Source organism: Pollicipes pollicipes, unplaced genomic scaffold (assembly GCF_011947565.3).
Source record: "Pollicipes pollicipes isolate AB1234 unplaced genomic scaffold, Ppol_2.1 Scaffold_3087;HRSCAF=3621_pilon_pilon_pilon, whole genome shotgun sequence".
Lineage (NCBI taxonomy): Eukaryota > Metazoa > Arthropoda > Thecostraca > Pollicipedomorpha > Pollicipedidae > Pollicipes > Pollicipes pollicipes.
This window is the reverse complement of record NW_023596225.1, coordinates 16,762,657-16,774,531: the sequence shown is the minus strand read 5'-3', so window position 1 is coordinate 16,774,531 and position 11,875 is coordinate 16,762,657. Positions and strand designations below refer to the sequence as shown.

General features: G+C 58.6%; 1 protein-coding gene across 1 annotated transcript in view; it reads right to left on the bottom strand.

The window, feature by feature from the left end:
- Positions 1–10,172, bottom strand: part of LOC119089466 (venom dipeptidyl peptidase 4) — a gene marked incomplete in the record, with an annotated part of 82,926 nt that extends 72,754 nt beyond the window's left edge. Inside the window, 1 exon segment of the mRNA XM_037212176.1 lies at positions 9,853–10,172. Within this exon segment, the coding sequence (XP_037068071.1) occupies positions 9,853–9,897 (45 nt within the window).
- Positions 10,173–11,875: the final 1,703 nt, after the last annotated feature.

The window sequence follows — 11,875 nt, the reverse complement described above, 5'->3', positions numbered from 1 at the left end:
AGGAGAGCGGAGAGGAGGACGAGAGAGCGAGGAGAGAGAGATGGGAGAGAGAGGAGAGAGGAGAGAGAGAGAGAGAGAGAGAGAGAGAGAGAGAGTAGGAAGAGACAGTGGCTGTGAGAGAAAGCTTCCCTCCCTTAACACTAAGGGAATGGAGGGGAGCAATGCCGTGGAAGGTCAATACGGAAGCGACACGGGCAGTACACACAGACTGCAGAGGCGCAGCCAGGCTTGCATTTTTCGTACTTAGCAGCGTAGATGGCTCCTGATAGAAAATTTTAAAAATCAGCGTGAAGAGGTCTCACTGACCTACGCCCCGTCCCCTCCCTGAAAATCCTGAATGCGCTGCTGCGGACGCCTTCGCTCGCAGATCTCCGCAAGTCACAGCCGTGTTGCGTTGCGCAAAGACGCGCCCTCAGCTGTGCCCTCAGGCCGTCGCACAAGCCGACCACGTCCCTTTCACCAGCGGTGGCTTGCGGTGGTGGTGGTGCCGGTTCCGCGGCCGCCTCCAGCTCCCACTGGCGTCCGTCGGACCCGTCCACCGCAGGGCTTGCGTCCATGCTCGCATGTGCGTGGCAGGTGCCGAGCGTGGCGCGTGGGCTTAGCGTCGGCCGCCGCCGTTGGTGTCGGGTGTCTCGACATTACTGTTACGGTAAAGACTCCTCCCGTCAGGACGGCTACGACATTAGGCGTGCGCGTCATTACTTCTAATGCAAAAACGTATATAAAGTTTCCTTGTACGCGACATTACTTCCACCGCAAAGACTTATACACAACATGAATGCTACACGACAAAACTCATGTTGCAAAAACTTACACATGTCACTATATCTACTGCAAAAACTTATGCGGTCTCCACTTATACGCGACATTACTTCTTATTCAAGAGCTCATGCACGACATGAGTACTGTACGACAAAACTCGTGTCGCAAAAACATTCATCAGGCATTACTTTTACAGCAAACACTTGAATGACCGCAAGTCTTCGCTGTAGCACAAATGTCGCGTATGAGTCTTTGCTGTAGCATAAATGTCACGTATAAGACTTTACTGTAGAAGGAATTTCGTATATAAGCGATGGCTCTATTGGTTTTTGCAGAAGGGGTAATGACGGGCATAAATTTTTGAAACATAAGTTTTGTTTCATAGCACTAATGCCGTGTCTGAGTCTTGCGGTCGAAGCAAAGTCGGGTTTATGTAGTAACTGTATATGTTTTGCAGTAGAAGTAATGACGAGTATATATTTTGGCAGCATAAGTCTTGTCGCGTCGCACTAATACCGTGCGTAAGTATCGGTAGTAAAAGAAATGTCGTAGCTTTCACGTAGGTAGGAGTTTTTTATTGCGGCACCAACATCGAGGAACCGCCACGAAGTAACTGAGCGGTCATGCGAACGGCAAACAATGCCGAGCTTCGCTGCGGGATCAATGTTTGATATAGTGATTAAACGAGAGCGAGCGATCGGTGCTTTTAAAGCGCACGTTTGGTCACGAAACAATTCGCCGCTATGCACCGGCGTGCTGCACGCGCATTGCGCGACCCACGGCGTACTGCATTCTCTAGTTAATCATGCAGCAATACAAAAACCGCTCCGATAGATAATCTAATGAGGCGGCATTCGCTATAACGTATGTCACGCAATACTCGGTGCATGACGATGTCGGCACCGGCCGGTCACGTGATGGTTAACGCGGACGGAGAGAGCATGCCGAATGAGCCTGACTCGCAGATGAGGCGTTCTGACCGGACTCGGCCAGAGTCGCAGGCTGCGAAACACAGACCCGGCTATACATGCACTTCTCGAACCACCAATGCAATGTTAACCCACAAAAGTGCTTGAACCCCTGTGTGTTTATCGGGACGGACATCGGCAGCGGCGTGCATTGCGCCAGAGTGTCGCCGTGGCGAGGACCGGCGCTCGCGTATCAACAAATGAGTCACTCGTGTCACCTTCTCTGACCTCCGATAGCGCCGGGAGCAATGAATGGCCGCTCACTGAGTCAAACGTCAAACACATCGCAGCCCACGGCAGCGCGGATAAGCCTGGGGCAGCCCGTTCTAATCTACCGCAGGAAGGGCGTTCAATATGACGAACAAATGATTTTTTTATACTCCCTTGCATGTGGATTTCAGCACGACTTCTACAGACACCTGCAGCTCGAATTCCCGTGTGAGAGAAACGCCCGTGGCAAGAACAGCTCTCTCCTCGCAAGAGCCGGTACACAAGGTGTTCATCCAGCAATCGGAGCGCGCGCGCACTCCACGAGTCACCTTCATCACATACGGTGCCCAAAGCAAAGGCTGTTAGGCACGAACAAATACCAGCCACACGTGAAAGATGCAGTCAGGTAGGGGAACGGTTGTCACTGATATGTCATTTGTGCGACGTTGTCTACTCCTGTATAACAGCCTTCTGTGTCACCCTCGTTGTTTACTATGCTCTTCGAGCAGTCGAGCATGGAAGGGGCCACTGCATACACAACCAAGCTACATGAGCCGGCTCATTCTCCAGAGACAAAACGACCGTCCAGTTATCCCCAGTCGCTGTATCCAAGGCGTAACAGCGGAGAAAATTGCTTGCTCATCTTGTATCACGAGGCAAAACAACCCCCCCCCCCCCCCCCCCCCCCCCGGCTGTTGGAATAGCGCCGCTCCGTGTGACCATCAGCGCTACAAAAAGGCGCACAAGGTGTTTAGTGACCACCTTCCGAGCTTCTGATGGGATGGACCGCGGATCATTTACCGCCTGGCTGATTCACAAGAGCGCGCCGGAGAAATCGGAGACGATTAACAGCGCGGGCCTGTCACCACGGCGTCCGGCACTCACACAGCTCGTGCGACGGTGAAACTGGCCGACGGCGGCGAGCACAGCCACCCCGGGCACGCCCACTGCTGAAGGGGACAAACCACCTCGTCCACACCCACTGCTAACGAGGACAGGCCACTCCGGCCACGCCCACTGCTGGCGGGACAGGCCACCCCGGTCACACCGATTGCTGACGGGGACAGGCCACCCCGGCTACACCCACTGCTGACGGGGACAAGTCCCCCCCCCCACGCACACACCCACTGCTGACGGGGAGCAGAGACAGGCACCCCGCCACCCTCACTGCTGAAGGGGACAGGCCACCCCTGACGCCCGAAGTACATTGCCTGGTACCAAGGGCCACTGTCTGACGCCCGGGCCCACTGTCTGGCACCCCGGGCCTACTGTCTGCCGCCCGGGCCCACTGTCTGACACCCCGGGCCCACTGTCTGACGCCCGGACCCGGCGCCGGACATCCCGCTGCGCGTCCCCCCCCCCCCCCCTCCCCCGGCTGGCCCAGTCGGCAGTTAGGCCAGGTGCCGGCAATCGAGGGAACCCCGCGTTGTGGAGAGTCCAGCCACCTGGCCATGCCCGGGGCGAGGCGGGATTCAACCGCCGGTGTCCCAGACGCTGCAGCACCGAGAGGCACACAGCAGGCGCCTCTCAGAAATGACTCGGGATTGCCCGATGACGACCGATGTGGGCGGTGCAGCTTCTCGGAAACTGGAGTCGTGCCTTTCGGCCCGCGAGAGCACGCTTCCCATGAGGCGAAACAATGTTTTAACGCGTGAACTGGTGACGCGACAACCAACGTGATGCCTCTATAAACATATGGCAGACGGATTTATGAAAGTCAATACATCGTACCCGGATTGCTTTTTTCGCATGGCGTGCGTGACCTTAAGACTTACACGCGGGACCTTGTGGTGTTTGGAGGCATGCATATGGAGAAGAAGAGTACATATATCACGGACCTCGCTTCATGTAAGCAGGGTGTTATTGATCACTTTTTGGTAATGTGACTGAATTTTCTTGGGTGGATTACTGTTCACAATTTTAGGGCAGCCACAATCATTCAACAGCATAAAATAGCTACACACAATGTTGCGGACTATAGCGCGACACCAATGAATGCACAATCTTTTGCGGCGACGGACATTAAACCTTTTTATGAAACTATTTTCCTAGTTCTCCGATATACAGGGCGATCAGCACCCGCCGCCACTCAGTGAGTTGGGTTCGGCGAGTTTCTGCCAACTCTTCGGCAGCGCGTCATTGTTTCCGCCTGCACTCCGTTGGTCAGTCACTGTTCACGGCCGGCGCACAACCAGCACTGCACCGCCGCTGTCAGTCCGGCGGGGCTGGCAGCATCGTCAACACCTTCCCACCGAAGTGGACCAGCCGCCGCGGCGGTCACGGTCGGACGATAAGGCCGTCTAACGCAGATTTTGTTCGCGGAATCGGGCAGATAACGGGCGACATATTCCGACTATCTGCAACGATGATCCCTTCACACCCGGCGGTGCCCCCTCCCCCCCCCCCCCCTACCCCGCCAGTCCGTCGCCCACGCACCCGCCACCTTCGGCCGGGCTGGGCTGGCCGCTGGGCGGTCCGGCGCAGCACCAGGGCGAGCACCACCCGGTGAGCTCCTGCGCGCCGCAGAGCCGCGCCGGCCGTTCCTCGCGCCGCCGCCGCGTCCCGTCGCCGACGCCGGCGCCCGCTCAGCAGGCGCCGCTTGACGCGCGGCCACGCGGACAGAAGCCCGAGGAGCGGACGGCGGGTCACGCGCGCTGGAATGTGGCCGGCTGCCGCCGAGGAATGCGACCGCAAGGCGTCGCTGTGGTCGCCCTCCAGCCCGACATCTCGCTATCTCGCGCAGGCCGAAGCAGCACCGCACGGCGCCGCGGTTCTGCGACGTAGAGAAGCCGCGGTCTCAGTGGAGCCGGCGCAGCAGCGGCCCCCGACGTGCGAGGAGCTTTGTGTGGCCTTGGAAGGGTTTCGGACTTCTAGCGTATGTCTCGGCCCCTCAATACTTAACTGTAATGACCAAGAGCTTCTACAAAATAGTAGAAAACAACAAGTTTCTTTAAGAGGATCTGTCAGAGGCCCGGCCATGTCTGAAGGTCCACCCCAGCACGGCCTCGGGGACGGCACGTGGCCAGTCCGCGGACCGGCTCCCGCCGCGCGGTGCGCCGCTGACCCCGTTCGCGCTGGGAGAGGCGGCCGGGACGCCAGCGACAGACGGCCGTTTCTAGGTCAATCCCGCCGGCACGCCAACTGTCCAGTACAGGCACGGGCACCGTACCGGCCCGGGCACCGGACCCCGCGCGGGGATGGCCCGGGCACCGGACTGGCGCGGCCACCGTACCGGCCCGGGCACCGGACCCGGCACGGGGATGGCCCGGGCACCGGACTGGCACGGGCACCGTACCGGCCCGGGCACCGGACCCGGCGCGGGGATGGCCCGGGCACCGGACAGGCACGGGCACCGTACCGGCCCGGGCACCGGACCCGGCGCGGGGATGGCCCGGGCACCGGACAGGCACGGACAGTGGACCGGCCCGGGCACCGGACCCGGCACGAGGATGGCCCGGGCACCGGACTGGCCCGGACAGTGGACCGGCCCGGGCACCGGACCCGGCACGGGGATGGCCCGGGCACCGGACTGGCACGGGCACCGTACCGGCCCGGGCACTGGACCCGGCGCGGGGATGGCCCGGGCACCGGACAGGCACGGCCACCGTACCGGCCCGGGCACCGGACCCGGCACGAGGATGGCCCGGGCACCGGACTGGCACGGGCACCGTACCGGCCCGGGCACCGGACCCGGCACGAGGATGACCCGGGCACCGGACTGGCCCGGACAGTGGACCGGCCCGGGCACCGGACCCGGCACGGGGATGGCCCGGGCACCGGACAGGCACGGGCACCGTACCGGCCCGGGCGCCGGACCCGGCGCGGGGATGGCCCGGACACCGGACTGGCCCGGACAGTGGACCGGCCCGGGCACCGGACTCCAGAACCGGTAATGGCTCGGGCGACCGGACCCAAGCACAGAGCCTGGCTGTGCGCAAGTGCGGGGGCAGTCGGAGCTTACGCCGGTGTTGGAGGTGACACTGGTGTCCGCACGTGTTTGCGATCGCACGGGAGCGCGCCGGGCAGCAGCCGGCCGGCACCACGAGCATCAGCTGCTTGGTTCCGGGAGCAGACAGCCAACATCTGCGTGAGAGCCGACGAAAATTGCAAGCGGCGATGGAGCACATCTCGCGCCCCGTTTCCACGGGCGCGCGAGCCAGGCAAGGCCGCCAGCGAGTCCGCGCGGAAGACCGCGCCGAGACGGCCCGCCCTCTCACCCACCTCTCCCCAATATCGCCGCCGAGCCGCGGCCGGCACTGGAGGCCCTTGACCGGCCCCGCAAATCCGGCGTTAGCGGCACGGACTTGGACGACGGCGGCTGAAGGCCTGCGCTCCATAGATCGTGCACGCTCGAGGCGCCGCGAGCTCCGCGCGGATGCGGAGGAGGCCGCTCGACCCCGTTTGTAAGGATTGGCGGCGTCATTATGCGAGGCGGCAGGCGGCGGAGCACGGGAGTGTAATCGGCCCGGGACGCTCTGCCAGCCAGCCGTGGACGTCATCGGAGCAAGCAACAGGCTCGAACTGGCCAACCGTCGCGGACGGGGGCCCTCACGCCTCCGACGCGACCACATCTGTAGCATGCCTTCAGTTGTGTTCATAACGGTGGACGCAGGTGTTCCACGCGGGTGGGAGTAAAACGTCACAGACAGGACCACTGTGCCTATCCCGGCGTCAGCCTGATGATGTCCGCGTCAGGTCCGAGAGCCAGGCTCTCCAAGCATCCTCGCCGCCGGGACCGGCACGCCGTCCGCGTGCCCCCGCGCCGACAGGCGGCCGGGGTTCGGATCCGCTCCCGCGCCGGCAGGCGGCCGGGGCCCGGATCCGCTCCCGCGCCGACGAGCGGCCGGGGTTCGGATCCGCTCCCGCGCCTACAAGCGGCTGGGGCATGGATCCGCTCCTGTGCCGACAGGCGGCCGGGGCCCTGATCCGCTCCCGCGCGGCCGGGGCCCGGGTCGCGCGATGCGTCCCGTGGCCGGCGGCGGCGAGCGTAACCCGCCAGCGCACCGTGCACCTCATTCGGCCAGAGGAGGCGCCGCAGGAGCGGCGCGGCAGTCACCGGCATCGGCGCTGGAATTCCGAGCCAATGACGCTGCGGACGCGAAATCGTGTAATTGCGCTTCGGACGGGATTCGGTCGCCGGATGCGGCACCCACCGACGCATTAACTGCGAGCGACGCCCACATTCCGGCCACCAAAGCGGCGGGCGTGGGTTGTGGGCCGACATAATGCCAGCAGATTCGGTGAAAAGGCTCCACAGCATTAGTGCTACAACAGAAAGTCCTATCGACAGGCGAGCTATGGCGGTACTTCTACTGCTAACACTTATGCATAACATTTGCGCTACGCGACAAAACGTATGCTGCAAAAGCTTATACTTGTCATTTCTCCTACTGCAAACACTTATACAGTCATCACGCATACCTGACACTATTTCTACTGCAAAAACTTAAACGCGACATTAGTGCTACACGACGAAACTTATTTTTGAAGAAGTAATGTCACGTAAAACTGATGTAGCACTCGCGACGGTAGGTTTTTCCGGAGCACTAATTTCGCGACGCTCATCCGGGTTCCCCGAGACGGAGGCGGATGCGTTGGGCACGCGTTATTGAGGGGTGCGCTGCAGTCGGCCGCGTGCGCTATCCGGCCAGTTGATTGGTCGCATTGCTCTCCAGATGGCAAAGGTCCGATTTCTAAAGCTAGCGATAATTGCCTCTGATTGGAAACAGGCGAGCATGTGAGGACTGAATGAAGGCCGACGGGTCAGGTGACGGTGACATAACCCGGGTGTATCACAACCGGGGCAAGTTCTACCAGTTCCTAAAGCTGTAGACCCTGAACTGCTGATGCAGATTTAATCATCCGCCCTAACTTTTCAACAGCTGACTGACCGAGAACGAACTAATACTTTTACTTTTAACCGCCACTCCTTCTTGTCCTTGACCATTGAAAGTGACCTTCATGCCACACCTGTGTGAAACACCAAGCCATATCTCATATGCAGCTGTCCATCCATAATGTCTGCAATCTAAATCCCGATTTAACTTGACGATACAACGGAATGTTTTATCTAACAGGATCTGGTAAGTGGTATGCATATACGCCTTAAGCTCTATAGAGACATCACTTGATGTGGCCATCAAGACCTTTCAGTCATGTAGCATGTCATTTTTGTAACGTCTACATGGGTCAAATGGTGTGTAGTGGCCCCAACAACCACTGCGTCTTAATTGGGAGCTGCCCGTGCGCTGGCTGTGAGTTGACGAGGAGGGAGAGGTAACTGGGAGCTGACTGAGAGGTGACTGGAAGCAGACTGAGGGTGACTGGGAGATGACTGAGAGGTAACTGGGAATTGATTGAGAGGTATCTGGAAGCTGATTGAGGGGTGACTGGGAGCTGACTGATAGGTGACTGGGAGATGATTGAGATGTGACTGGGAGCTGAATGAGAGGTGACTGGGAGCTGATTGAGGGGTGTCTGGGAGCTGACTGAAAGGTAACTGGGAGCTTATTAAGAGGTATCTGGGAGCTGATTGAGGGGCGACTGGGAGCTCACAAAGACGTGACTGGGAGCTGACAGAGAGGCGACTGGGAGCAGATTGAGAGGTGACTGGGAGCTGATTAAGAGGTGACTGGGAGCTGATTGAGGGGTGACTGGGAGCTGACTGAGAGGTGACTGGGAGCTCACAGAGGCGTGACTGGGACCTGACAGAAAGGTGACTGGGAGCTGATTGAGAGGTGACTGGGATCTGAATGACAGGTGACTGGGAGCTGACTGAGAGGTAACTCGGAGCTGACGGAGCGATGACTAGGACCTGACCGGGAGGTCACTGGGAGCTGACTGAGAGGTAACTCGGAGCTGACTGAGGGATGACTAGGAACTGACTGGGAGGTCACTGGGAGCTGACTGAGAGGCTACTGGACGCTGTCGGTGAGCTATACCTTGCGGCAGAGATGAACAGATGAACAGGTCAGGCTTTACGGACGCGAGGTTTTCACTTTCCCCATCGCGACGATCCGGTTGTGTGACACGGTTTGTTGTTATCCCTTATCTAAGCTGCCCCAAACCTGTCCGGGTCTATCACTCTTCAGACGCCAACTTTCGCCAATAAAAGGTGAAATAGTGAAGCTTAGGGATCGATTTCCGTGAGGGGCACCGCATCGGCGGAACATGCGATATGCGGACCTGGGCACCCGTGGCCCACGCGGTACATATGACCCATATACCTATGTCGACGCAATTTATTGGTTAAAGCTCAGATGCAGTCACAGATTGATTTGCTCCACTAGCATTAATGACGTAGATAAAGTAGGTGGTACGTGGTCCCGAAAGTAAGTAGAAACGTCCTCTCCACAACACAAACGAAAATTTCAGCGCAACCAAATGAAAGGCTTGTTTGGCCACTTGTTTACGCATACGCATGTGTTCTGAACACCAAAGCATTCCATATCAAGAGGGTTCACAGCGCAAAAGGGGCGTATTCGGGAAAGGTGTTAGGACAACACATGATGAGTCGGTGGAGGATAGAATAGCAAAGAGCTGATGCGTGGGTCCCCGAATTGAAATGAGGCGGTTTCAAACTAGTTTCATGTAAGTTGCGGATAACCCGCTGGGCACTTGGCGACAAACCAGAATGTCACAGATCCTGTGCTATGTTTATTCCGCCAATTTTAGAAATCGACTACCCTCACCACAGCATAACCAATCAAAGCGTAGGTCGCTCACACCGACCAGTGCCTCCACCTCCCAAATAACGTGCCTAAGCAGCTCTCTGCAACCTGAGGTCGTTGACCCAACGCTGGAGCGCACGCAGGGAGGCCCGAGCAGCCGGCACAGCCCGGCCCAGCTCGCCGACGCCGTCGCCCCGGCCGCGCGGGGGCAACCGGGGCGCGGCAGCTGCCCTGTCACTCACCTGCTCGCTCTTGCCCAGGTCGTAACTTCCGCGCTTATCGGCCATCGTGCGCCTGGATCACCCTTGGACCCAGGGGTCGCACGCGCACCGCGGGGTCACCCACACACGCGCTCACGCGCACACACGCCCAGGGCGGGCGGCTCGTCGAGTGCTGGGCCGGACGGCGCCGGCGCGGCTCGGCAGCCGGGCTGTCTCACGGCGGCGCCGCGCAGGCTGTTAGTGTGTTTCTGTGTTAGTCGGGCCGCCGCGCGGCTAACGGTGCCGAAGAGCGGTGCGCGCGCCGCTGCTGTCCCGGCGGCGACGGTCTCAACACTAGCCGGCCGGGCGGCGGCGACCGCGCCGGCTCCGCTGACGTCACCGACGCCGGCCCCCGCCCTCACGTGGGAACGGCCACACGCGTGCCGCTGCGGCGGGGCGGGGTATTTACGCGGCCCGGGCCGCCACACGACCGATACACCCTGTCGCGCTGTCTATAAGCAGCCGTGGACGCCCTAGCCCGCTGCTGTTCCTGTGTGCCACCGGGTGTACTGACCCAACCGTCCGATACGGCTGTGTCCCTGAGTAAAGCCCCGCTGAGTAATGTCCTCTGAGTAAGGCGGAATCCGATAAGGCCGTCTGCATGGTGCAAGCACTACAATAACACATCACAGTCCCGACAGCCGTCTCTTATGAGTGACTATGCGTCGCTCCACGCCTCCCGACTCACGATTTACTATTTTGCCCGGTAATACGCTACGCACACACCACTCGTAAAAGTTTCCCAGCAGCAAAAAGTCGTAAATCGTGAGCCGAGAAAGTTAGACCGAAATGCCAGCTCTCTAAGCTCGCTGACGGCTAATGCAACGTGTGTAAAGACGTCCAGCAACAGTGGTACAGAATGCAAATCAAATGGAAGGTTAGGAAAGCTGAGGATCTGAATGAGTGGATTAGGATGGCATGGCCAGAATGGCAGGCTGGCCGCCCGTTGAACGGACCCCGGCGGTCTTCCGCCTGCCTTCTGAGCTGTGCTCCCATGGGAAGCGTTTGGAAAAGTGCAGCGATCTCCTGGCTCCTTATCTCTGCCGTGTAGTCTGTGACGGAACAGAAGTGTGCGCAACTTGATAGATGAGTGTTCATTTGTTAAGATATGTTCGCGTGTTGTGACTGAGATCGCGACAATAAGTGCAAAATGACATCGATTGCGAAGCAAGCAGGATGCTTTAAAGTTCTTCGAGTCCGAAATCACAATGGTGGCAAGGCGCCGAGGTTCTCTTAACTCAGAAAAGACGGCTGTTAACTGGGAATGCCTCTGTTCTGCGCTGCATTTTATCACAGACTAACCTCGGACCACGTTATCTCGAACTTGTTTACTGAAGACAAATTGTATTGCTTGGCGGTTTCATACGAGACAGGCTTCACGAGACTCCAGGAAGAAGTCATGGGGTTAAGCGTATGTCTGGATTTCTTGTTTGAATTGGTCTCACAATGTCTTATGCAGCAGCATCATCACAGATCTTCACGACGAATAATTAGGGTGAGTTTGTGTCGACGGGTTCCGTATGGCGTGCGCTGCTGAAGCGTTTACCAAAGGTTTTTATGTTTTGTTTTTTTTTACATCTCGGGTGTGCTCGCTATAGCTGCCAACAACGCAAAACGCCGTGTACCCCGTCGCCTGCCAGCGATGCAAACCCACTCAAGCACATACATGGGCGAGACAAAGCGTGACCCTTCTAGTTTCTGAGCTATACGCCCGTGAAGATGTGCAAACTTTTTCGGGGAGACTATTTCGAGATCACCCAGGCATCCATGACGCCACAAAAATGCCATTTAAATCCCGTCATTCCATTCAGCCTGCGGCGATCGAGGCCAAGACATATATTTGTCGAGTGAGTCGTTCATATCTGGGCACAATCTGTTCATATCTGAGTGAGCACAATGCTCAGATATCACGGCCGTCAGTTGGCTCCCAATCAATGTTGTGCAAGGCACAATGACGTAATCAAACCATGGCGTAATGTGGAACATATCTACTGATTAATGAAAC